Here is a 26,901-nt window from a genome sequence, read left to right on the forward strand (position 1 = left end):
AAAACTATGAAATAACACATATGGAATCATGTAGTAACCAAAAGAAGTGTTAAACAAATAAAAATATATTTTAGATTCTTCAAAGTAGCCACCCTTTGCCTTGATGACAGCTTTGCACACTTGGCATCGAGGCAAAGGGTGGCTACTTTGAAGAATCTGTTTTAGATTTTTGTTTAACACTTTTTTGGTTACTACATGATTATATAAAATAATATCTACTCATTCAAGGGTTTAGTTATGTGGTGTTTTTACAAATCAATGTATTAATATAATATTGTCCAAAAATATTGCGATATGTAACTATCAAAACAGTTCTCCCCATCACTATTAAGTTAGCTAAGTAGGCTATTCAGTTCATTTGTCATAGCATTACCTTATAGGCTAATTATTCATTCAGAGTTAGCTTAGCATGTTATTGTGCCCCTGCGTAGTCCCCCAGGCCTAGCCAATATTTGTAGCAGATTTTGTCCAAAACTATTATGTAAGTTGCTTGGTCACGGGCCGGTGCTCGAGGGATGAAATCAGTTCCACTTGCTCCCTAAGGCACCCTCAACACAGACACAAATACACACACAGTCAATGATCAGCCCCTCAGAGACCCAGGGTACTGTAGTAAATCCTGGGATTATGACCAGTCTCTGGGCGACACTGATGTCTTTGTGCTGGCTGAGTGGCTTAGCTCGTCGCTAACGCTAGCCCGTCTGTGTTTGTGTAACCTGCTTGTGACTCCTCCCCTCCAGCCGAAGGAGCCTATTGCAGAACGTGTGTGTCTACTGTATGTGGTGTGTCAGTGTGTGGTGTATATAAGGGCGAGAGCGAGAGACGTTTGCTTCACTCATATCAGCTTTAGTTCCAATGAACACTTTGCGTGAGTTTCTCATAGTTTCCTAACAGGCTTGGTGGCTTTTAATGTTAGTCAGGACAACTTTTTATGCTTTAACCTTCTCTCTGACTGTTTTTGCTGAGGTTTTGGATGTATGTTTCAGGTGGCTCACGAGGATCAGACTCCAAGAGGAACGGAGTGAAGAGCACCTGGGATAGACGGGTGGAGAACGGGGTGAGTTCAGAAACCAGTGACTTTAGACAAACGTCTGCTTGTTCGCCTTTTGAAACCCAGTTTTTCATTCAGTCACTGTGTAGTATAGTTGCTACACTGTTGATTGCTGAAGCCCCTCTACTTTTCCTGTCCTATGAGTCATTGGATTAGTCAATTAATCAAACATTAACTTCCCTCTGAATTGTTGTGACTCATTGATCTAGCTCTTTTTTTAAAACTTGTTTTACCATTTCCTCTGCTGCTCTTTGTATTAGTAAACTTTTAAACCTGTAACATCTAAAGCTTCCGAAGAGAAGGAGAGGGAGAGAGGGGAAAAACGAGTTCAGTTACTCCTGTGTCACCAATGACGCAAAAAACGTCCCCATATTTGAACACGAGTGTGTGCTATTTACCCACATGCAGAGACTGTGCATGTCCTACATAGCTTCAGGCCTGTCTTGACACAGATGCAAAACACACAACATTTGCCTTGGAGTGAGAGATGATGTGTTTTTATATGTACAATATGTATGTGTGTCTTACTTTGCCAACTTTTTTTCTGTGTGTGGCTGACCGTCTCTCCTTGTTGTACCCTGCTCAGGTGTCGGCCCCACGGATGGACATGACTCTGGCTGAGCTGCAGGAGATGGCTGCCAGACAGCAGCAGCAGATAGACGCACAGCAACATCTCCTCGCCTCCAAGGTAACAAGGGAGGGAGGGTAGAAATATGGAGGTGGGGGCAGTGGAAAGGAGGAGATGAGACATGGAGGAAGAAAGAAAGTGAGGGAAAGAGGGGTTGGGGGGGTGGGATGAAAGCGAGAGGGAGTTGCTAAGAGCGAGAGAAAGTGAGAGGAAGATGAAAGAGTGCAGGTAAAGTGATGGAAATAAATGGAGAGGATGGAAAACAGAGACGAGGGGGGATGAGAGAGGGGAAGATTAAAGGCGAGGGCAAAGTGATGGCGAAAAGGGGAGGCAAGGAGCACAGAAGGTGAGTTATCGGGGAGAAAAAAATATTTGATGGAATAGAAAGAGAACCCTGTTGATGTAGTGGTCTTGAGCGGGTGACTTAAGGGTGAAGGTAATACACAGGAGAGGAAACACACAGGTAGTGCTGAGCAATTCACAGAAATGTTGGTTATTTTTTGTTTTTTAAACAACTAATTGACTGACGTTGGTTCAATTATTTGATTTCCGTTTTGTAGGTTTTTCTTCCATGAGGTCAATGCGAACATCACACAGTTTCTCTAGAAATAAATCAGATCCAGCCTGAACTGTGCGATGTAGTAGGGAGTTGTAGTTTCCAACGGGCCAATATTCTATATAGTTTAGTGCATAAAACGTGGTAATTAACGATACTGAACAAAAATATAAATGCAACAATTTCAAAGATTTGACTGAGTTACAGTTCATATAAGGAAATCAGTCGATTGAAATAAATGTATTAGGCCCAAATCTGTGGATTTCACATGACTGGGAATACAGATGCATCTGTTAGTCACAGATACCGCAAATAGGTAGTGGCGTGGATCAGAAAACCATTCAGTATCTGGTGTGTGACCACCATTTGCCTCATGCAATGCGACACATCTCCTTTGCATGTTGTTGATTGTGGCCTGTGGAATGTTGTCCCACTCCTTTTCAATGGCTGTGCGAAGTTGCTGGATATTGGCGGGAACTGGAACACACTGTAGTACACGCTGATACAGAGCATCCCAAACATGCTCAATGGGTGACATATCTGGTGATTTTGCAGGCCATGGAAGAACTGGGACATTTTCAGCTTCCAGGAATTGTGTACATATCCTTGCGACATGGGGCCTTGCATTATCATGCTAAAACATGAGGTGATGGCGGGGGATGACTGGCATGACAATGGGCCTCAGGATCTCGTTACAATATCTCTGTGGGCTCAAATTGCTATTGATAAAATGCAATTGTGTTCGTTGTCCGTAACTTATGCCTGCCCATACCATAACCCCACCGCCACAATGGGGCACTCTGTTCACATCGGTGACATCTGCAAACCAACGCCATACATGTGATCTGGGGTTGTGAGTCCTGTTGGACGTTCTGCCAAATTCTCTAAAATGACGTTGGAGGCGGCTTATAGTAAAGAAATTAGCATTCAATTCTCTGGCAGCAGCTATGCTGGACATTCCTAAAGCCAGCATGCCAATTGCACGTTCCCTGAACTTGAGACATCTGGCACTGTGTTGTGTGACAAAACTGCACATTTTAGAGTGGCATTTTATTGTCCCCCAGTACAAGGTGCACCTGTGTAATGATCATGTTTAATCAGATTCTTGATATGCCACACCTGTCAGGTGGATGGAGGATCTTGGCAAAACAGAAATGCTCACTAACAGGGATGTTAACAAATTTGTCCACAAATGCTCTTTTTGTGCAAATGGAACATTTCTGAGATCTTTTGTTTCAGCACATAAAACAGGAGACAAATACTTTGCATTTTATGTTTATATTTTTGTTCAGTGTGCAATGACCAATGTGTATCTACTTGCCCAGTCTGTGTTTCTATTACAACTGATACAGAAGAGAGAAGAATGCATGATCGTGAGGTGATATACAGAGCTCGCTGTTGCTTCGCGAGGTATCGCAACCTGAAAATTGTGATTGTTAGTTAATATTCGGCAGTCATGAAAGTATGCCGTATTTACTTTGAAGAACTCTATAGAGATGACTTGGAATTAAATAATAGTCCTCAAATAAAGCAAATGTAATATGTGACCGACCGGCTCGATTCGGTCTTATGTAGCAATTTGAAATGGTGTTTTTTTACATTGGATAAAAGTAGAGGAACAATGGAGAAGTAATTCTGCTTTGAAAGTTGATTAACTTGTAACCTCACTTTTGAGAAAATAGCCCTTGAATGTTTTGGTACCTACAGGGGAGAGTTCTTTGTCTACACCCATTCAGCATCGTTGTAACCTTTTTATTTAACTAGGCAAGTCAGTTAAGAACAAATTCTTATTTGGAATGACGGCCTACTGGTGAACAGTGGGTATACTGCCTTGTTCAAAGGCAGAACGACAGATTTGTACCTTGTCAGTTCGGGGATTCGATCCAGCAACCTTTCGGTTACTGGCCCAACACTCACACCATTAAGCTTTAGCCCCACCCATTTCTTTTAAGGATTTACTTGTGAGGCTATGTACGAAACAACCAAAGATCTCAAGACTAAAGGCTGGCTTATACTACGGGTGTGTTGGTAAATGTAACCTGGAGTGCCAGAGTGTGCTCTGGGCATTGGTAAACTCAGAGCATTGTCAGATTGTTCGTTCATAAATCGCTCTCGGAGCAATCAGAGTACATGCTGGATGCTCTGGCCGAGGAGTGGGGTTGATCCGAGTGTTCTGACCTAACAGCAGCAGTCAAGCACCCAGTCTAACTGACTGACTAATGTAGGGTAACTTGCTAGCTACTTCCAGACACAAATGAGAGAACAGCTCACTCTAACCATTTTACTCGCCCTAGCAGAGCTATTGAATTACGCTTTTTTGCCAACGTTTACTGACACCAGACATATTTAACGGGTGTTGAGGGTTCGTAAATTATTCTGCACTCTGGCACACAGACGAGTGCTCTGAAATCGGAGTAGATAGCCAGAGCGAATTTACCAGCTACGTCAATCGACAGTTGTCGCAGTGACATTCTATTGAAATAGTTACTTGCATAGTGGAGTCTTTTTTGTTACTACCCTGCATGAATCTGCAGGCAACTAACCAACCAGTTTCAATGTTATCTTCTTTGGGGTAGGGGGCAATATTTTCACGTCCTGATGAAAAGCGTGCCCAGAGTAAACTGCCTGCTACTCAGGCCCAGATGCTAGGATATGCATAATGTTAGTAGATTTGGATATAAAACACTCCGTTTCTAAAACGTTGAATGATGTCTGCGTATAACATAACTCATATGGCAGGCAACAACCTGAGAAAAAAATCCAACCAGGAAGTGGGAAATCTGAGGTTTGTAGGTTTCCAAGTCTTACCTATCCATGAGAGCTGATTTAGTCATGGGTCTGCCAGAAGGCCATGTGCTCAGTCAGGCGTGCGCCTGTGAGAGTTAGCTCCGTTCCCTTTCATACCTAAAGACAAAGGAATTCTCCTGGTTGAAACATTATCGAAGATTTATGATGAAAACATCCAAAAGATTGATTTTATACATCGTTTGACATGTTTCTACGAACTGTAATATAACTTTTTTGACTTTGTCTCGACCTAGTGCCTGCGCATTTGGATTACTGTACTAAATGCACAAACAAAAAGGAGGTATTTGGACATATGATGGACTTTATCGAACCAAACTAACATTTATTGAGGAATTGGGATTCCTGGCATTCTGATGAAGATCATCAAAGGTAAGTGAATATTTATAATGCTTTTTCTGACTTTTGTTGACTCCATAACATGGCGGGTATCTGTATTGCTTGTTTTGGTCTCTGAGCGCTGTACTCAGATTATTCCATGGTGTGCTTTTTCCATAAAGCTTTTTTGAAATCAGCTGTTGCATTAAGGAGAAGTATATCTTTAATTCCATGCATAGCAGTTGTATTTTCATCAACATTTATGATGAGTATTTCTGTAAATTGACATAGCTCTATGCACTTTCACCGGATGTTTTGGAGGCAAAACATAACAACGCGCCAATGTAAACAGAGATTTTTGGATATAAATATGAACTTTATTGAACAAAACATACATGTATTGTGTAACATGAAGTCCTATGAGTGCCATCTGATGATGATCATCAAAGGTTAGTGATACATTTTATTTCTATTTCTGCTTTTTGTGACTCCTCTCTTTGGCTGGAAAAATTGTTGTGTTTTTTGTGTCTAGGTGCAGACCTAACATAATCGCATGGTATGCTTTTGTTGTAAAGCCTTTTTGAAATCGAACACTGTGGTGGGATTAAAAAGTTTGTCTTTTAAAATGGTGTATATACATGTATGTTTGAGGAATTTTAATTATGATATTTCTGTTTGAATTTGGCGCCCTGCACTTTCACTGGATGTTGGTCAGGTGGGACGTTAGCGTCCCACGTACCCTAGAGAGGTTAACTAGCTATAACTAGCAGTGCAAATTTCTCTGAGATACGAATAATATTACTACAGAGATTATACACGTAACGTTAGCTAGCTAACAGTACACTTTAACTTGAAATGAAAATGACTTTCTGACAGAATTAGAAACGTGTGATCTGAATATGTAGATAGCTAGACTCTCTTACCAGTATACATGGATGGACGCATCTCCCTCGCTGTCACGGATGCCATGGTTGCGCTTAGTTTAAAGATGTTATCCGGAGAGGTGTTTTATACAAGAGCCTTCTGTGTGTTCTCTTTTCAACTCCGTCTGCATATTTGCAATAAAACACCAGAATTTTCTCCAAAACCAAAATTGAAAACCGTGATTATTTTTTAATAATCAAACCGAAAATGAACAGGCCTCAAAGAGCACTAATCGCTCGGCACTACACACGAGGTGGAAAATAAGACATAGTTGTGTAGATGAATTGTGGCACATGTAAGAACTGTCGTGTCTTTGGCATCATTAAAAGTGAAGGCTGTTATTTTATCAAATCAATTATCTGTAATTATTATTACGTGATTAAACTATTCATGTAAATGTAATTAACTAGGAAGTCGGGGCACCAAGGAAAATCTTCAGAGTTAAAGTTATAATTTTCCTAATATAACTCTTCAGATATTTTAATATCTTATCAATTAGTCTTCTTATTAATGAATTATTATTTACGTCAGTCTCATTCCAAACGTCGTAAATTGTTGGTTATCTGCACAAACCCAGCCTTTACTATAAATCATCCATACACCAATTGGCTTAAACATTTATTTAGTAACTAACTAAATAATCACAGAAATGCATAAACAAACAAACAGATCTGTTACTAACAAATGATATGGAAGATTGCCTAGTGGGCTAAGCCGATATGACGGCTTGGTGGACAAAGGGAAATGGGTGTGGACTGAGCAAGAGCGGGAAAGACCAGAGGGATCACTACACACTATACTACTATAATTATATTCATTTAAATGCTAATCCTTTGCACATAAACGCTCACTCATTCGGGAATAATTGCAAACAATATATATATATTTATGCCCATGTGTCGTGATGTTTTCTGTTGGAATCCGTCTGCTGGAGAGTTCGTCTGTCTGTGTCTGTCTTTCCCTGAAGATCAAAGTCTTTCGTGGTTAGAATGGTTACTTCAGAGTACCATCAGAAATGTTCTCATAGAATAGATGTTTCGGCGGTTGTCGGTCTTCGCATCCCAGGTTTCCAGAATTTCTAGCTGCAGACTAGTAATTAATGTCTAAGATTTGCTCTTATTCTGTTGGGATCGATAGTCTTGAGTTGAACCATTTCCAGCCGTGTAGCCAATGTTCCACGTGGTATGGTTAGGAAGTCTAAACCATTCGCAATCACAGAACACGCTGTGGGTTTGCTCAGTCTTGGTACTCAAACCTGAAGAGAATTTTATTCGTAACAATAGAAAAGGTGGTTCTATGATGCCTGTTCATGTCTGTGCTCACGGGGGCGGGTAAATGACTTATTTAAACTTGAAAGGGAATTACGATTCTTTCACATTAAAGGTGTAACATCACATTACATAATTTCACAAATAGTTTAATCTTTACTCATTCATTTTATACAATAATTAGATGCAATCCTCATAATGGAGACACCTATATAAACATAGTTAGGGTAATGTGACTGTGTTGTCTTTCATGAGGTCACAAACATGAAACAAAACAGACCGGGTCATAGCTGGCTTCTCCACCGACCGTTTACACTTTCTCCAAAATATAGATATTATTGCAGTCTCGAATTCTGTAATATAGTAGAATTTGGCGGGAGTTCCTTTTGTTCTACTGTTGAACTCTCTCTCTCCATACAACATGAAAAGGGGGAGATAGTCTCTGCCAGGAATTTACGACATGAGATAACAGAACCTGGGTGTTGGAGAGAGTGAGAAGCCATGATCTTTACCCAGAAAGGGCCATGTCATGACAGAACATTATTGTAGGATGTAGTGCAGTAAGCCTTTGAGTTGTGTTTTCCCCATCTCATTAACATGAGATTCTGGTCATCAATCACTATAACCATGGTTCAAACAAAGGACTTTTTTCAGATACAGAAGATTTATTGGCTGGATAAGCTGACACATTACAGTTTGGTTGATTTGATGGGTTTCTTTCCCTCAAGGGGTCTGTAGCTGCTGAGGCATCATGAACCATAGTCTGTTTCCACTGGTATATTTTTTTGCTTACACTTATTTATCAAGGCTCAAGTTTCATGGAGATCAATGCTCTTGTTTCAAGAGAGACCTGTCTGCTCTCTCTCTCTTCCTTACAGTCTCTGTCTGAGAAAGTTTTTTTTACTGTTCTGCCTTTGCTTGGATCAACACAGTCGGTTCCGCGCTGCCCACCTGTGCTGCCTGCCCACCTGTGCTGCCTGCCTGTCTCTACTCATCGTAACTGTGTTTGTCAGGAGAAGCCAGAGGATAGCACAACAGGCTTCGGAGTGTAGCCCTGAGAGAGCAGCGTTATAAACATGCCGTCCCATTACCACAGTTCACCTGTAAGGGAGCTTAATAAAGACACTATTTTAGGAGATTCCTGTCACGTTTATGGCGCAACGAGTAGATCATTGTTCGACTTTCTTACCGCAGTGATATCCGGTTTGTCAAATGTTCAGTTCTAACTAATGATATGGACTGAAAGCACATTCAACAAAAAAAACTTCATAGACATTGCAGACAAATCACAATTGACGTACAGTAGTTGTACCCCATTGGCCTATTAAAATGAGCAGTTAAAATGATCCATTATGCAGTGTATGAAATTATAGTTATTCACTCTGTGCAGTGGTGGTTTCTGAAGCAAGCAGGGCTCCGTAACCATCCCATCGTCTTTCTCCCCTACCCCTCTCCTCTCTCCCTCGTTAGGAACAGCGCCTGCACTACCTGAAGCAGCAGGAGGAGAGGCAGCACCAGCAGGAGGAGAGGCAGCAGCAGCAGCAGGCATCGGACCAGGAGAAGCTGCGGCGTCTCAGGGAGAACGTGGAGAACCAGGAGACACGGCTCAAGAAGGTCCGGGCCCTCAAGGGCCACGTGGAGCAGAAACGCCTCAGCAACGGCAAGCTGGGTGAGCGCAGTGTTGCAATGAATGGGAAAATAATTGGTTGTTCGGTCTATTGATTGAGTGGTGAATTGATTGGTGGATTTGTGTTGGATGACTGACTAATTGATTGGTTCTAACCTGTGTATCTTTATCTTTCTCCGTCTCTCTCTCTCTCTCTCTCTCTCTCTCTCTCTCTCTCTGTAGTGGAGGAGATAGAGCAGATGAATGGTCTGTTCCAACAGAAGCAGAGAGAGCTGGTGGTGGCTGTGTCCAAGGTTGAGGAGCTCAACAGACAGCTGGAGATGCTCAAGAATGGCAAGATGGACGGCTTCAAAGACAACCAGAGCTCTGTGGCTGAGCTGGACCACCTCTACAAGGAGCTGCAGGTGTGTTTTCTTCGAGTTTGCACTTTTGGGACTATTGACAATGCCATTGTACCTGGAAAACTCAATCCCAGGTGCTCAATTGTTTGAAAATATTTTACATATGTGTACAATTTGACCCATGTCTGTATTTTCAAATCACATACGTTTAGCATGTGGCTCGTGTGGGACTCGAACCCTACCACCGTGACCTAACTAATCAACTGAGCCGCCAGAACAACTAGTTCAAAGCCTCATGTGTCCTCTACCCTGTCCTCCATCTTAGCTCAGCTGTCTGGCATGTCGTCTCTTGTCCCCTCTAGCTGCGTAACAAGCTGAACCAGGAGCAGAACTCCAAGCTGCAGCATCAGAGAGACAGTCTGAACAAGCGCAACCTGGAGGTGGCCTCTATGGACAAACGCGTCAGTGAGCTCCGAGACCGCCTCTGGAAGAAGAAGGCCGCTCTGCAGCAGAAAGAGAACCTGCCGGTGAGTGTACACACACACACACACACACACACACACACACACACACACACACACGGATGCAGAACACTTACTTTGACATCTCAAGACTTGGTCAAAGAAATGTAAATATTTACATAGTGACGCATACCCAATTAAAAGTGATAACCTGAGTGCCCCCTATGGGCTGGAGAGTATAAACACACTGTATCTCTGTTTACCTCTGAAAGCCACAGATGCCCTGGCCCTCAGAGCCGGCCCCTATCAAAAAAGTAAGACTCCTCAACCCTGTCTCTCACTGCCTTTCTGCACTGACAAACAAATCACTGTCTCACAGGACTGAAATACCCTCTGATCTCTCCTTCCACAGTTCACTCGTTCTATCTCTGTCTATTTAGCGTTCTTCAATCCTGGTCCCTGGGACTCACAGAGTGGGGAGATTGCCCCCCCAGCCCACTACTATAACACTTGATTCAGTTATTTTAGTACCTGTCTGGGGCAAAAGCCTGCACACCTGGTGGCTCCCAAAGATCAGGATTGAAGGAGTTGATGTCACAGAGTTGATTTGCTATCTCAGTTTACACTCAACACTCCCTCTCTTTAGCCCAGCTTGGCAAAACAACTCCAGGAGAGGAGTGGAGACTAGAGCACAGGCAGGCAGACAGGAATTCCAGAGGAGATGGTTTCAGGCCTGAGCTCTGACATCACTGCCTGATATCCCTCTACCCCTCTTCCTCTGAGTTGTTTTTGACTTCTGTGGTTTCCATGGCACTTTCATAATCTATGTAAAAAAAATACTCGGTTCTGTCTTTGAAAGATTTTGTGAGGAAATTGTCAGGACATGTGAGATGTGCTGTAGCTATAAGTGGACAAGAACAACATTTATGGGTGAGGAGTGTTTAAAATGGAAACTCGAGTGGGTGAGGTTGTGGAGGAATTGCTCTGGCACTGAAACTGTTACTGAATGATTTATTATTGATTTATTATCATTTCACGTTACACGTGGTCGGCAAAATATTTTCTCGATCAGAGGTATTTTAATAGAAAAACCGAACCTCTGTCAAACGAATAGACAATCTCTGGTGATTTGGTGGTCTTATTGATTCTGACACCCTTTTCTTTCATTTTGAAACTAACTTAATGTGTGGAGTTGAGATGCATCTCTCCATTTAAGTAACTTTGTGCTTACTAATCCAAGTTGTATCATTTTAATGGGACATATCCAACATTCTTCTACTTCATATTCATCTCCAGCACCACCCCAACATCAACATATTATGTGAAAATGGCAGGTTTCAATTTTTTTTTAATCAAAAAGATGCTCATCAGATTATACATTTTTTTTATTATAATTGTTTCCGGATGACGTCATCACAAAACACTTTTGACATCTGGAGTGTAATCCTGATTTTTAACCAACTACTTAAAAAGTAACCTTTTATTTAACTAGGCAAGTCAGTTAAGAACACATTCTCATTTACGATGACGGCCTAGGAACAGTGGGTTAACTGCCTTATTCAGGGGCAGAACAACATATTTTTACCTCGCCGGCTCAGGGATTTGATCCAGCAACCTTTCGGTTACCGGCCCAACGCTCTAACCACTAGGCTACCTGCTACTAAGCTTTGACTACTCATAGTTGGTTAAAGTTACATGATGCCCACCAGATTGTCGTAAGTGTCACCGTATGGTGTCATCGGAAACACTTATCTACCTGTTTCCTTTTGACTTCAAACATAGACACCAGCCACTTTCACTTATGTTGATGTTGGGGGTGTTGCTGGAGATGATTTCCTTTTAATGTGTGTATGCCACTGTGATCACAATGTTCCCTGGTTAATATATTTGCAGAGAGAATGCCATAACGTGCAATGCTGTGTATCAGCTGTTTATGAGCAAATAGTCTGCTTTGTAAGCACCTCTGGATGAAAGTGTCTACTAAGCAAAAGGCATTCTATACCACGAGATCCCGCTCCGATCTGCAGCGCTAAAACTCACTGAATGAATAATAAAGTCGTGGAATGAATCCTTCCTTTAATATCCATACTTAATCCTTTTATATAAATGAAAACCACACGTCACAAATGGAAAAAGGATTTCGTCCAATATTGAAGAAATCTACCTCTCTCGTTTGACGAAGGGAAGAGCTAAGATGAAGAAAGGAGACGGCTGAAGAGGTGAAGGTGTAACGTGGAAGCAGAGGAGCTGAAGGCTGAGTAGAGCAGGACTCGCTGAGGAGGTGGTTTTATTGACAGTCTCCCTGGAATCACAATGATGTCACCCGGCAGGCATGTTTCAACCACACTGGTCTGGAAAGGCTAGCCTGAGAGATACCAGCCTAGAATCACCTCGTCTTGCTCTGTCTAAACATATGGGAGGAACTGATCAATAGTAACTTATGTACTTGTATGGGGATTGGCTACCAGTGTGTTCAAACTGCTGTTGCCTTTTGTGTTTTTGTTTCTCAAGAATGGCTTCCCTGGTAAGGAGAGGGCTACTAAAGACACTCATCCGCAGGTACAGTAACTGATGACAGAGCCGAACCTGACATAGACACGCACTGATCTCTTCTGCATGACTTGGCAGAGCAGCAACAGGCGTAGGATTTACTGCACCCCCCCCCCCATTTTGTTTCCAGTAACGGAGTGCTGTTGATTTGATCTGTTTTTAAAGGGCACGGCTTGACTTATTTAATCTGCTCTGTTGCGTAAAGACCTTGTTTCACACAGCTGCTAAAGTTATTTTTTCCGAAACAGAAGAACTTTCAGATAAAGGCTCTGGCCGTGTTAGAAAGTAAAGCGAGCTGGCTTGGTCCAAATGTTTTAGCGTTAGACTTGATCAGGCTTTATGTGGGGTAGTTGTGGAGTATTTTTCAACATTGTTTATCTCCCTTAAAGATTTCCTCCAGCGATTAAAAATAAATAAATAAATATATATATTTTTATCGCTGGAGGAAATCCCCATACAAGTACACACACATATATATATATTTATGTATTTATTTATTTAAAAATAAAGTTTTACTGTTGAAAAGCGATATCCCAAGTATAAATTCAGTAAAGTACACGTAAGAAATTAAGAGGTGTTTGGTTAAGTAAATCGGGTGAAGAATAAAGTGAAAAGGAGTGAACTTTAAATGAGCTTTTATCATATTTTCATCCATAACGTCAACCACTGTATTTTGGACTAGTGGCAAATGGAAGTTATACTAACTGTCTAATCTACTACTAAGCTGAGGGAGATGCATAAGAAATATATTATTTTGGTCTTTGCGCTGTACTTTTCACTGTTTATGTACATCTGTAAGTGACCCTGTTATTATTTTCCTCTGATGCTCCCCCACTCATAACCAGCTTGATCTGTGTGTTTGTCTGTCTAACTCTCCCATTCATCCTCTCCTTCCGTCTCTCTTGCCTCCTCTAGCTGCCCTCTGATGGTCCGGTGGGTCTGCAGCAGCAGCAGGGTCCGTCTCGTGTGGCGGCTGTCGGCCCTTACATCCAGTCGTCCACCATGCCTCGTGGCCCAGTGAGACACGAGCTGCTGGTCAAACCTGCTGCCTACCCCGATGGCACCGCCACCCTGCCTGCACACCCAGAACCCCAGGACAAAGGTAACACAGGTGAGACGGTGACCTCGACCTTTCACCTTTCTCATCTCTCTTCTTCCTTCTTAGCCCGGGCAAAGTGAGCCCGCCAACTACTCTGCTGAAGTCTCCACTTCACCTCTTTTGCTCAGTCTCTTAACTATGGTGGGTACTCTATACCTCAGTTGAGTGATTAACAAAGTCACGATGACGAGCTTGTGAGAGGTTTGACATGTGACTGAGTTCCCCACCCTCGTACAGACGGGCTCTGGTTGTGACGTGACTCTAAGCTCAGAAGGTAGCCTACTGCCTGTGTCCTCTGGTGGGGCTGTTTCTTCTACCAATGCCCCTAACCAGAGATCTAGGATCAGTTTGCCCTACTGCTAATTTTAACCTAAAACATTAGAGGAGTTGATAAGATACCTGACCTTGAAAAGTGGTTAAAGGCTAATGAGGTCTCTTGAAAGCCGTGACACATATATTGTGCTGCGATTGAATCAGCCATGAGGCTGTTGCTGTGTTTTTCCTCCACTCAATGGAGACTTAACTTTGCCAGGGTGGAATTCCAGCCCTCATGTTGCTGTGTCATTGTGCAGTCAGAGGTTGAACCAGGGAAAGCTCAGTGGCATCCTCTTCAGTTTGGTAACATAGCTACTATCAATTTACCTAATCTACTGTACATTGGCACTCAGTAGTGTTCATTTCATTCTGTAATGACATATTTTGTCCACCAGAGGGGGTATAGTGCATCATTTTGCCCTTTATCACATGTTTCGTAAACAACAGGTGTAGACTAACAGTGAAATGCATACTTACGCATATTTCCCAGAGATTGATTTTAAAAAATATGAGAAAAATAAAAACACAAAATGAGAAACGATAACTTGGCTTTAAACAGTACCAGTCAAAAGTTTGCACACACCTACTCATTCCAGGGTTTTTCTTTATTTTGCTATTTTCTACATTGTAGAATAATAATGAAGACATCAAAACTATGAAATAACACATATTGAATCATGTAGTAAGCAAAAAAGTGTTAAATAAATAAAAATATACTCTATTTGAGATTCTTCAAAGTAGCCACCCTTTGCCTTGATGACAACTTTGCAGTTCTTGGCATTCTCTCAACCAGCTTCACCTGGAATGCTTTCCCAGCCGTCTTGAAGGAGTTCCCACATATGCTGAGCACTTGTTGGCTGCTTTTCCTTCACTCTGCTGTGCAACTCATCCCAAACCATCTCAATTGGGTTGAGGTCAGGTGATTGTGGAGGCCAGGTCATCTGATGCAGCACTCCAACACTTTCCTTATTTGTCAAATAGCACTTACACAGCCTGGAGATGTGTTGGGACATTGTCCTGTTGAAAAACAAATGATAGTCCCATTTAACTGCAAACCAGATGGGATGGCGTACTGCTACAGAATGCTGTGGTAGCCATGCTGGTTAAGTGTATCTTGAATTCTAAGTAAATCATGTGTCACCAGCAAAGCACCATCACACCTCCTCCTCCATGCTTCACGGTGGGAACCACACACGCGGAGATCATCCCTTCACCTGCTCTGCATCTCACAAAAAGACAGAGATTGGAACCAAAAATCTCACATTTGGACTCATCAGACCAAAGGACAGATTTCCACCAGTCTAATGTCTGTTGCTCGTGTTTCTTGGCCCAAGCAAGTCTCTTCTTATTATTGGTGTCCTTTAGTAGTGGTTTCTTTTGCAGCAATTTGACCATGAAGGCCTGATTCACACAGTCTCCTCTGAACAGTGTATGTTGAGATGTCTGTTACTTGGAACTCTGTGAAGCATTTATTTGGGCTGAAATTTGAGGCTGGTAACTAACGACCTTTTCCTCTGAGGCAGTGGTAACTCTTGGTCTTCCTTTCCTATGTCAGTCCTCATGAGAGCCAGTTTCATCATAGCGCTTTATGGTTTTTGCGACTCTACTTGAATAAATGTTCAAAGTTCTTAATTTTCCGTATTGACTGACCTTCATGTCTTAAAGGAATGATGGACTGTCGTTTCTCTTTGCTTATTTGAGCTGTTCTCGCCATAATATGAACCAGGTCTTTTACCAAATAGAGATATCTTCTGTATACCATCCCTACCTTGTCACAACACACAATTCAAAACCCTTGAATGAGTAGGTGTACATTTTTGACTAGTACTGTATATACTGTACGTATAGGAACTCAGTCTGGGTCTCAACTTACTGTTGAGCGTTAGATTAAATAATACACAAGGTGCAATTTTGAAATTTGGTTGTTCATATGCAGTCACTCAATTAGCCCATGCCAGCTATTTATTTATTGGTAAGTTAGTCTAGCGGGCCAGCTATCTAAACTTGTAGTTACCGGTGTGGGGGCCATTGATCATCAGTTATCATATAAAAAATTGCAGAAATGTGTCTCTCCGCCTCAAGGCAATATGAGTAGAATTGCAGGAAATGAACTTTAAAACTAAAAAAATGATCTTCACTGTCACGAGGGAACGCCGCTAAAACGCTTACACTACGGGCTTTGATTCAGTCAGATTGCATAAATACAACACTAAACACACACACACACACACACACACACACACAACCAGTGAAAGGCCATGCACAGACGTTGGCCTGTTATTATTCTCTACAGGATGACTCCGTCTTACTCACGCACTTGTTCACTCACTCGTTCAGTCTGCCTAAAATAACTCCCCCAGTAGAAGGAGTGTGTGAAAGAGGGAGAGGGGGTGACATTAAAAATGAATGATATGACACCAAAGCTGGTGATTTCAACTGCTAAACAACACAGCACCACAAGGGACCTCCTTCCCTTTTTATCTATCCTCCTTTTCCTCTACGGTCCATCTTTTCCTTTACACGTAGTCTCCATTGGAAGCCAGGGAAACGTAGCAGTTAAAGTACCAGCTTTTCCCCAGTCTGCTGTGATGCGATCACTTCTGCGTGATGAGCCAATATGCAGTGGGAAAGAAGGGGGGGACAGATTGGAAAGGAAAGAGGGGAATCTGCAGCCTGTCCAAACCCCTCCAGAGCTCTTCTCCATCGAGTTGTAGACTGACGGGGAGTGTCCCTGCCTGGTCCCAGATCCAGCCAGGCCATCTGCACCCCTCACCATGCCCACACTGGGCCCCCTGCTTGGGCCTATATCGGACCAGACCTCTGGATATCTAAGGCTCCTACCTTTTCTGTCTTGTTTGCGTTTATTTTAGAAGCCATGTTCTTGCTTAAGCCTCTGAAAGACTTGCGGGCTAAGAGAAAAGGTACACACTCCCTCTGGTGTTGTGCTGTGCTCTGTGTGTATGTGCTCTCTGTGTGTGTGTGTGTGTGTCAGCTTGAGCTTGCTGTGTGTTACCCTTTCAGTGGATGCAATATGGGCTTAGTTGTGTGTGCATGTTAGAGAGGGAGAGGGAGAGAGTGTGTATGTGTGCGCACATGGGGGTATGTTTGTTGTGGGAGAACACGAAAATACATTCTTTTTTTGTTTTCATTGTCATCTCTTTTTCTGCCAGATCTCTGTTTGTGTTGCTGTGAGGCGATACTGCCTGTTTGTTGAATTAAACTGTGCCCGTTCCCATTTTCTTTCCACGCTGGATTCCGCTGCGTTTCTAACTGGGTCAGTTGGAACAAACACATTACCTCCAGCAGAACTGACGGTCTGACAGCCATGTGGTTTCAGACTGGCCCAGTCAGCTCTAAATCAGTTGTTGAGGAAATGTGGAAGATAGGAAGAACTAGCTAGATCTACCACATTTTGCACTCCTGTACTGCAGTGCACGTTTTGGTTTTTGCCCCGGCACGACACGGTGGATTCAAATAATGAAAGCTTGCCGACGACTTTGCTATTTGAATCAGCGTTGTAGTGCAACGGCAACACACCAAAACGTGCACCCAAGGGGAGACACAGGATCGAGTTTAGGAAACCCTACTGTATGGTCTTCATTTTTCAGAGAAAAGGGAAGTCCCAGTCACGGGGGTTTTCCTGTATATTATAGCCCAGCTTCGGCCTTACCTTCGGCCTTACCTTCGGCCTTACCATTGGTTTGAATTGAAAGTATTGTTAGAAAACACCCCTTAAACCACAACTCCCTTACCACCCCCACCCCCTCTCTCAGGTAAGCTGGCAGAGTGGGGCACTTCTGGACCAGAGTCCAACAGCAGTAGTCTTGGGTCATCCTCCATACTGCCCAGAATGACCTCTGACTCCAGCGCTAACACAGAGCAAGGTAACCACCACCTCAGCCCAACCACACATAAATGTTACTCCAAGACTCAACCACACAATGACTAGGTATGTAGTGGCCAAATCATATCCGCCTGTCCACACAAACATGGCTATCTTTGAATTAGATACACAGTCCAGATAGGGTTGTGCCATTGTTTTCCCTGTTTGTGTCTAGTTGTTATGTTATGGTAACACCTGCGGTGGTGTTGTGTGTAGGTGAGACGGAGGGCATGAAGAGGGACCGGCGGGTGCGTCCGTTCTCTATGTTTGAGCCCACTGAGGTGTCCTCCTCCTCCCTCCGCAAGAACCAGAGCAGTGACGACCTGGTCAGAGACGCCCAGGTAAGAACAGTGCAACTGAACCAAAATGGTCGCTTAGCTGCTTTTACTGCGGACCGAAAATAGCTGGTGTCCAGGAAGTTGAAAACGTGAATTTTAATTTAACTTAATCCAATTCCTGTCGACCTTCCTACCAACAACTTAGAGTAGTTTCTCCAATGCACACGCATACAGTGCCTTTGGAAAGTATTCAGACCCCTTGTCTTGTTCCACATTTTGTTACGTTACAGCCTTATTCTAAAATGGATTAAATAGAAATGAAATAATCCTCAGCAATCTACACACAACACCCCTTAATGACAAAGCGAGAATTTTTTGCAAATGTAAAATGTATTAACATGAAAAAACAGACCTTATTTACATTAGTATTCAGATCCTTTGCTATGAGACTCGAAATTGAGCTCAAGTGCATCCTGTTTCCATTGATCATCCTTGAGATGTTTCTACAACTTGCTTGGAGTCCACCTGTGGTAAATTCAATTGATTGGACATGTTTTGGAAAGGCACACACTTGTCTATTTAAGGTCCCACAGTTGACAGTGCATGTTCGAGCAAAAACCAAGCCATGAGGCCAAAGGAATTGTCCGTAGTGCTCCGAGATAGGATTGTGTCGAAGCACAGATCAGGGGAATGGTACCAAAAAAGTTCTTCAACATTGAAGATCCCCAACAACACAGTGGCCTCCATCATTCTTAAATGGAAGACGTTTGGAACCACCAAGACTCTTCCTAGAGTTGGCCGCCCGGCCAAACTGAGCAATCGGGGGAGAAGGGCCGTGGTCAGGGGGGTGACCAAGAACCCCATGTTCACTCTGACAGAGCTCTAGAGTTCCTCTGCGGAGATGGGAGAACCTTCCAGAAGGCCAACCATTTCTGCAGCACTCCACCAATCAGGCCTTCATGGTAGAGTGGCCAGACGGAAGTCAATCCTCAGTAAAAGGCACATGACCGCCCGCTTGGAGTTTGCCAAAAGGCATGAGAAACAAGATTGAGAAACAAGATTCTCTAGTCTGATGAAACCAAGATTGAACTCTTTGGCCTGAATACCAAGCATCACGTCCGGAGGAAACCTGGTACCATCCCTACGGTGAGGCATAGTGGCAGATTCATGCTGTGCGGATGTTTTTCAGTAGCAGGGACTGGAAGACTAGTCAGGATCGAGGCAAAGATGAACGGAGCAAAGTATGAAAACCTACTCCAGAGCGCTCAGGTCCTCAGACTTGGGAGACGGTTCACCTTCCAACAAGACAACGACCCTAAGCACACAACCAAGACCACGTAGAAGTGGCTTTGCGACAAGTCTCTGAATGTCCTTGAATAAGAGTCCGGACTTGATCCTGATCGAACATCTCTGTAGAGACCTGAAAATAGCTGTGCAGCAACGCTTCCCATCCAACCCGACAGAGCTTGAGAGGATCTGCAGAGAGGAATGGGAGAAACTCCCCAAATACAGGTGTACCAAGCATGTAGCATCATACCCAAGAAGACTCCATGCTGTAATAACTTTCAAAGGTGCTTCAACAAAGTACTGAGTAAAGGGTCGGAAAACGTATGTAAATGTGATATTTATTTTCTATATATATATATATAAATTAGCAAACATTATCTGGTATTATGTGGAGATTGAGGGGGGAAAACAATTCAATCAATTTTAGAATCAGGCTAACGTAACAATGTGGAAAAATTAAAGGAGTCTGAATACTTTACAAAGGCACTGTATGTACCTACCATACAAACACATGTGCACAGTACACCTTCAAAAGGACATTTGATCCCCAATGGGGTTTTCCATGCAGAACTTTGAGTGGAAGCCTGTGAGTAATGGGGTTAAATGATACGTTCTATTGTAATGGGTTAACTGTAATGTAATTATCATGAACATTAGCTCTTGACATCAGGTGTGTCCGGTGTGTGTGTGTGTCCGGTGTGTGTGTGTGTCCGGTGTGTGTGTGTGTCCGGTGTGTGTGTGTGTCCGGTGTGTGTGTGTGTATCCGGTGTGTGTGTGTACGGTGTGAGTACCTATCTGTCATCTAACCAGCTCCTCTTGTCTACTCCTTTCTACAGTCTGCTCCTAAAGCTGCAGTCAAGGTGCCCCCACCCGTCGCCAGCAAACCCAAAGCCCCCAGTTGCGCCCCCTATGGCAAGCCAGGCCTCAACACCGGGACCTTCCCCAAGGCCAAGCCCCCCAGCCAGCAACAGCACCCCCAGGAGGCGGCCAAGGCCCGCGTCCCACTGACCCCATCCCAGAGCCAGACCCTGCCCCTGCCCTCCAAGCAGGACCCCCCTCTGGCAGCCACCATAAGACCCTTCACACCAGAGCTACCTAAGGACCTGAGCAAGCCCCAGACCCTGGCAGCCAGCTCCATCTACTCAATGTACACTCAGCAGCCCACCCCAGGCAAGCCCTACCCACCGGCCATACAGGGGTCTCTCAACAGGAGCCAGAGCCGAGGCAACGGATTTGTCAGTGGTAAGACTACCTTCTGGTTCCTCTTCATTTCCTGTTGACTGTATCTGGACTACCGTCTGTCTGGAGACATTTGTCTATTTCTCTAAAGAATGAATGAAGAGGATTGATTTCGCAATGTGACTTTGCCAATCAAGGCCGGTATGTGAACCATGGCTCCAAAGCATTTCACTGAACACCAGTGTACTAGAAACAGTGTTGTCTGCTCTTGTTATTTTCTTTGTTCTACACTGACTGGTAGATTAACTCCTAACAGAGACTTTAAAGCAGGCTGACGTCAGTCCTATGCTATGTACCTAGGAGAGTACAGTGACGCATTTAGCCAGCGGAGAGGGTCCTGACTCAGAACAAGCTGCAGTTAGTGAATCTAATTAAAGATAATAATCCCTGAGGCATGGCAACCGATAAATGAATCATTAAAGCAATCCTCCTCGTCACCCTGTTAGTGTTAACGGGTTGCACATACGCAGTTATGTCTGACTAAAGTGAAGCAGAGGACATGAACTCTGGAGTCTGCAGTGGCCAGGAAAAATGTGTGGTCCTAGTTCTGATAAGATGATATACTTATAGGATATAACAAGAACCTAGAGTTTTTCCTGGTCAGGTCACATGATCAGAAGAAGCTCTTGGGTCTTTCTGACAGTGGCTGTGTCCTAATTTGTAAAAGTGAGGTATTTAGTGTACTTGGAGACTTCACTAAGAGTCCATAAGGCCAGGGTGCACGTGTCATCCCTGCCCTGGGGATCTCCCTCAAGTCAAATCCACCAACCTGACCTGGCTGACGCATGGTGACACACCAGTGCTCAGCCATGCAGTCAGGAGAACCACCTTCTGTTACAGCTCTCATCCTCAAACACACATCCTCACGTAGGCTACTCCCACTATAAACATTCTAAGCTGTGTGTTGCCTGCCTCAACAACAATAGATTGAAACGTTATATTTTCGCCAATCCTTGTCCTGGAGTGTTGTTGTGTACCAGCAGGAAAATAGGTTGTCTAGTTGATGGTATCTTCAAAGACCACTTTAAAGTCTGACCTATTCTCTGTGTGTAGTGTACGGTAAGCCTGTGATCTCCGGTGGTGGCCCCCAGCAACCAGAGAACCCATACAGTGAGCAGCGGCACTCCCCAGACCAGCCCTCAGAGGTGGACCACGGGTCACAACAGGGCCCCCCCACCGAGGGCCAGCAGGGGGAGACAGAGCGCACCCCCCGTCCCCTCAGCCCCACCAAGCTGCTGCCCTTCATCTCCAACCCCTACCGCCATCAGAGTGACGGGGACCTGGAGGCCCTCAGGAAGAAGCTGTACAACGCCCCACGGCCCCTGAAGAAACGCAGCTCCATCACAGAGCCCGAGGGCCCCGCAGGGCCCAACATCCAGAAGCTGCTTTATCAGAAGACCACGCTGGCTGCCATGGAGACCATCCTCACCACGCCCACCACACCCGAGGCTGTAAAGGATGCGGGAGGGGCGTTGCCTGGTGTTCCAGGTCCCCCGATTGTTGGGGAGAGCAGCCAACCGGGAAGTGTGAAACTGGAGGTGCGTGACGTCCCTCCTCCCACCCCTAACCACCACCTCCCACCCCCAGCAGAACAGACTACCCCACCAGCCATCCCAGAGGGAGACAGAGAGGAGTTCACGCCCCCTCCCCATCCACCCCACCCTGCCCCTCGACCTGACCAGCCCCGGTTCCCCCCACCGCCCCCTGCTGCTGCAGGCATGGAGGAGCCCAGCCCACCCAGCCTGCAACCTCCTCCAGAGAGTTTCATGGAAGAATTCCCCCCCTACCCTCCACCACCTTACCCCAGCGGGGCTGAGCAGGAGATCCTGGGGGAGGACACCTTCAGCATGCAGGCACCAGAGGTCACAGGACAGGTCACATTGCCACCGGTAAGGAACCTCATTTTAAGTACCTTCCATGACACCCATAAACACCAGCCCACAATCAGACACAACCTTTCTACTTGCTGCAAATAGCTTTAACATCACAGTCCTAAGCCATATTAACAATAGCCAACTGTACTGTACTCTACAGTACTGTGTGTGCCTCCCTTGTTGTTTCTCATGGGGTTGTCCTGACTGTTCAGGTTGTACAGTACATGTTCACCTCCGTTGACCTCATCTCACCCTGGCTAGCTACCCTCCACCCTCTCACAGGTTATATAAGCACAGTAATCCCGATCAAGTTTTGTAGAAAGTGGAACCTGTTCATTATGTCCTAATCTGACATAAAATGGCTGCATTTCAGTAAGCATTCACATTCCCTCATCCAAAGCTGACATTGAAATGAGCTTTGGTTATTTTCTGCCCTGTAAGTAAACAACAAGCTGCATTCCATTGTTGATCCCATACAGGCAGGTTTGTCAGTGGGGTCCTACCCTTTGGAGTGTTGATGAGTGGTCTGACCCATTTTTGCCTCCCAGTCCTTGCTCTCTGCCGCTAAACCCAATGGACAGCTGTTAAGACCCAAAAAAGGGCCCTTTCTTTCATGTGACCAGTAATAGCTTATCATCTGGTTGTGTAATAATCGGGATGTTTAGGAAAGGTTTGTTTCATGACTGGTTTGGCTCTGTTAGTCAGGTCAGTATTGGTCTAGTTGCAGAGGGAACAGGTCCCTTCAATCTTGAGTAGATACTGTATTCATTCAAAAGATACTCTGGATGTTCATTCGAATCATTTATGCATTGCATCCAGTTTCTTAATATTTTGTGGATTGGAACCCATTTATATGAACAGCGAGTAGATTGTTCTATGCAACACACACAGACGTGCACAAATCAAATCCATCCAGACAGAGCACTAGCGAACACCCTCAGACACTTCCTCGTGAGAGCGTGTCATCGTGGCTGTGTGATATCATCTAGGTGTGACGTTGTGTAAAAAGTCTACTCCTCTCCGTGTGTCTGTACTAGGGGAAGAGGACCAACCTGCGTAAGACCGGCTCCGAGAGGATCGACCACAGCATGAGGGTGAAGTTTAACCCCCTGGCCCTGCTCCTGGACTCCTCTCTGGAGGGAGAGTTTGATCTGGTCCAGAGGATCATCTACGAGGTAACATTTCTGGATGTATAGATACTGTAGTAAATACCGTATCATATTTCCTGAAGTGGACCTCTAAGTTATTTTTATTCGTTTTTTAAAGACTTTCACAAAGGAACAGTGTTTACAAGTGCTTGTGTGTAGTGAAGAGTGTAATGGCAGGTTAGCATGGTAGCTGGTAAACCATCGTACTCAAAAAGTTTAGTCTTAACGTTTTGTAGTCTTAGCTGTTAGCTGATGATAATTTGTACCGAGTGTATAAAATAATGTGTGTTTGTGAAGTGAGTTGTAAAGATCCACCTCTCTCTCCTGTCTCAGGTGGAGGACCCTAGTCTGCCTAATGATGAGGGGATCACAGCCCTCCACAACGCAGTCTGTGCCGGACACACAGAGATCGTCAAGTTCCTAGTCCAGTTTGGTGTCAACGTCAACGCAGCCGACAGCGATGGCTGGTGAGTGGACGCTACCAACAGCTCTGATTCTGACTCTGTAACACAAGCCAGCGAGGGAGTCTGACACGTCCATTTTTGAATGTATACTTTGTTTTTTTCTTCCTTTCTCTTTCTACCTCTCTCTCTCTCAGGACTCCGCTGCACTGCGCGGCCTCCTGTAATAACGTGCAGGTGTGTAAGTTCCTGGTGGAGTCCGGAGCAGCGGTGTTTGCTATGACCTACAGTGACATGCAGACGGCAGCGGATAAGTGTGAGGAGATGGAGGAGGGATACACCCAGTGCTCCCAGTTCCTCTACGGTCAGTAGTTCAACAGCTACTGGTAAAAATAGCCTTGAGTGTTATGTCAGGGGAAAGTCTCTGTTTCTCTTTACATTGAAGAGACAGTGGGCAGTGTGGTTGTTGATGATACTGTACTAGTGATGGTGTATTTGGATGCACACCTGTAGGTGTCATCTGCATTTGGCGTTTGTGTGTATATTTCTGTGCGTGTTCTTGCTCCGCTAACACCCGGTCTCCTCTTTCCTCCAGGTGTGCAGGAGAAGATGGGCATCATGAACAGGGGCGTGGTGTACGGCCTGTGGGACTACAGCAATGACAATTCTGATGAGCTGGCGTTCCATGAGGGAGACTGCATGACCATCGTCCGCCGAGAGGACGAGGACGAGACCGAGTGGTGGTGGGCGGGCACGGGCGACACGGAGGGGTACATCCCTCGGAACCTTCTGGGGGTGAGTCGCACTGTGTCAGAACTGCGTTTCGTCAAGTTAAACATTTTACTGAATAACTTTCCATTAAGATGTTGACTGGTTGCTAGTGTTCCAATGTATCTAATAAGGTGTTTGTGTGTCTGCTTTCTCAACAGCTTTACCCAAGAATTAAGCCCAGACAGAGAAGCCTGGCTTAGACCCCTTGTCAATCCTGAACTGTAAATATATCAGGAGGCATGGACACTGGCTGCATCTCATTGGTCCAATACCTCTCCTCATCTTCTCTCCTTCATCTGCTCTGATCTGTGAAGTAATATGGGGGAAGATTGAGATGGAGCAACAATTGAGATGCAGGTCCACACAGGCTTTATTTAATAGGACCGTACAAGGAGAGGCCAACAGTCACGTGAAGAAACGTTGAGACCAAACCACATGAAGGATTTTAAACTGACCCAAGAACACTACAGACGGGCCTATGACCACTGACTTTGGCCCATCTGAGGCACTTTTACATACCAGGAGAAGAGGTTTTCCACACTTATTTTCCCAGACCACTGTGTGTGTATAAGACACTAAAGGCATTATGTTTCTCTACATGTTTTGTCGTATTGTTTTCCGATCAAGTATCTGCATTTATGGATATTGATCAGAATGTCTGGGGATAAATGTAAAATGGAACAAACAGTATTTTTATGTTGAAAGGTGTTTTTTACACTTTTACATAGTTTTTAAAACTGTTATTCTTTCATTTGAACCTCGTCAGAAAGAGCTGGAGCTGAACAATGTGTTAGTTGAGTGAATGAATTAGTGTAATACATGATGAATGTGATGAATTTTGTATGAACAGGTATTCTGTTACCTTATGTCATTTCCTGTTTTTAGTGACTGTGTCCCACTCAGTATAACTACAATAGAAGCCCATGTTTCAGCATTGACCCTACTGTACTGGCAAGGGTTAATGTCTGAGTGTGTACCACTATTACCACTGTTCAACTTATCAAACTGGGAATGAAATGATGAAACGTATGTTTGGTTGGTGAAACGTAGCCTATACCACTGTTGAATGAGCTATTGCTTTTGACTCTTGTTCTTCGATGATGCTAACATAGCCTGTGGTTCAGTATATTTTCTAAGTGAGCAGATATAAGCAGCACTCGTTATATTTCTCGACACTGGCTTAATGGTGGAGATATGACAAACAGATAAGTACTACAGTTGTGCTATTGTCACAATAGACATTCCTCGGAAACTATGACATCACTAGTGAAATCCACGTGTCATCTGTTTCTAAAATGGCGTCCCTGCATTTAAATGGACCATTTAGCCATGTAGGAAGGATGAGAGGGTTAACTTCAAGGAACCTTATTCACACGCTATGTAGCTTGGCTTGAAGAGTAAGAGATGGTAGAGATGAATGCTTATAATGTCAGACAAGGTGTCTTTCCTTAAAATCTCTAAAGCAAGTTGAATGAAAACTCAATCAGCTCATTCATAGTAAGGAATTCTGCATCAACTCGTCAGATTCAACAGATGGATTTATTTTTGTTACGTTTTATTATCGTTCTTTTTTCGTTTTGTCCAACTATAACCTCACATGTAGAATTGTAAACATTTGCAATAAAATACGGACCTTCCGGATCCGGTGGCATGCATTGAAACGGGTGGAACTTTTCGTGGCTTTCTTTTGCAAATTATGACTAACAGACCTATTTCCTAAAACTTGTCAATACAAAACATCCTATTAGGTGTGGGACAGTCATTGTGTGACTAGAAATATGTAGCAGGTCTATGACGCTCCAGAAGCTGGAAATTGTTCCTCCCCAATTCAACTCTGGGAACACGGCGACTCTCAACACCAGACCATGGTGCATGGTTTACCAACTGATACAGAAAACGTCACCGGAATCAACACTTTAGAGTTTTTCTATTTCAATGTATGCTACAAAATCCTTGCAACCAATAGAATGGGAGGGGTAGAGTGCAGTTGAAGTGTGTCAATGAAAATAAAATAACTAATGTAAAATATACTGTGTCCATAAAATGTGTATACAGTTGAAGTCGGAAGTTTACATAC

The 26,901-nt window shown here is 44.0% G+C and overlaps 1 protein-coding gene across 7 annotated transcripts in view; it reads left to right on the plus strand.

Annotated features, from left to right (window-relative positions):
* tp53bp2a (tumor protein p53 binding protein, 2a) overlaps nt 1–26,488 on the plus strand; it is a 48,796-nt gene extending 22,308 nt beyond the window's left edge. Inside the window, exons 1-18 of one of the 7 annotated variants that reach the window (XM_020481772.2) lie at nt 787–868; nt 987–1,057; nt 1,638–1,739; nt 9,021–9,219; nt 9,400–9,581; nt 9,881–10,045; nt 10,252–10,293; nt 12,491–12,538; nt 13,445–13,640; nt 17,717–17,827; nt 18,043–18,167; nt 20,228–20,633; nt 21,684–22,519; nt 23,542–23,679; nt 23,986–24,119; nt 24,251–24,417; nt 24,649–24,848; nt 24,983–26,488. In XM_020481772.2, the coding sequence (XP_020337361.1) occupies nt 856–868; nt 987–1,057; nt 1,638–1,739; nt 9,021–9,219; nt 9,400–9,581; nt 9,881–10,045; nt 10,252–10,293; nt 12,491–12,538; nt 13,445–13,640; nt 17,717–17,827; nt 18,043–18,167; nt 20,228–20,633; nt 21,684–22,519; nt 23,542–23,679; nt 23,986–24,119; nt 24,251–24,417; nt 24,649–24,848; nt 24,983–25,024 (3,177 nt within the window). In that variant the 5' untranslated portion in view covers nt 787–855 and the 3' untranslated portion in view covers nt 25,025–26,488. Of the gene's footprint in view, nt 1–786; nt 869–986; nt 1,058–1,637; nt 1,740–9,020; nt 9,220–9,399; nt 9,582–9,880; nt 10,046–10,251; nt 10,294–12,490; nt 12,539–13,444; nt 13,641–17,716; nt 17,828–18,042; nt 18,168–20,227; nt 20,634–21,683; nt 22,520–23,541; nt 23,680–23,985; nt 24,120–24,250; nt 24,418–24,648; nt 24,849–24,982 lie in introns of those variants that run through there. The other 6 variants (XM_020481766.2, XM_020481769.2, XM_020481767.2 and 3 more) reach the window with 6 other exon arrangements.
* Nucleotides 26,489–26,901: the final 413 nt, after the last annotated feature.

The sequence above is a fragment of the Oncorhynchus kisutch genome, linkage group LG4, assembly GCF_002021735.2.
Source record: "Oncorhynchus kisutch isolate 150728-3 linkage group LG4, Okis_V2, whole genome shotgun sequence".
NCBI classification, from domain to species: Eukaryota; Metazoa; Chordata; class Actinopteri; order Salmoniformes; family Salmonidae; genus Oncorhynchus; species Oncorhynchus kisutch.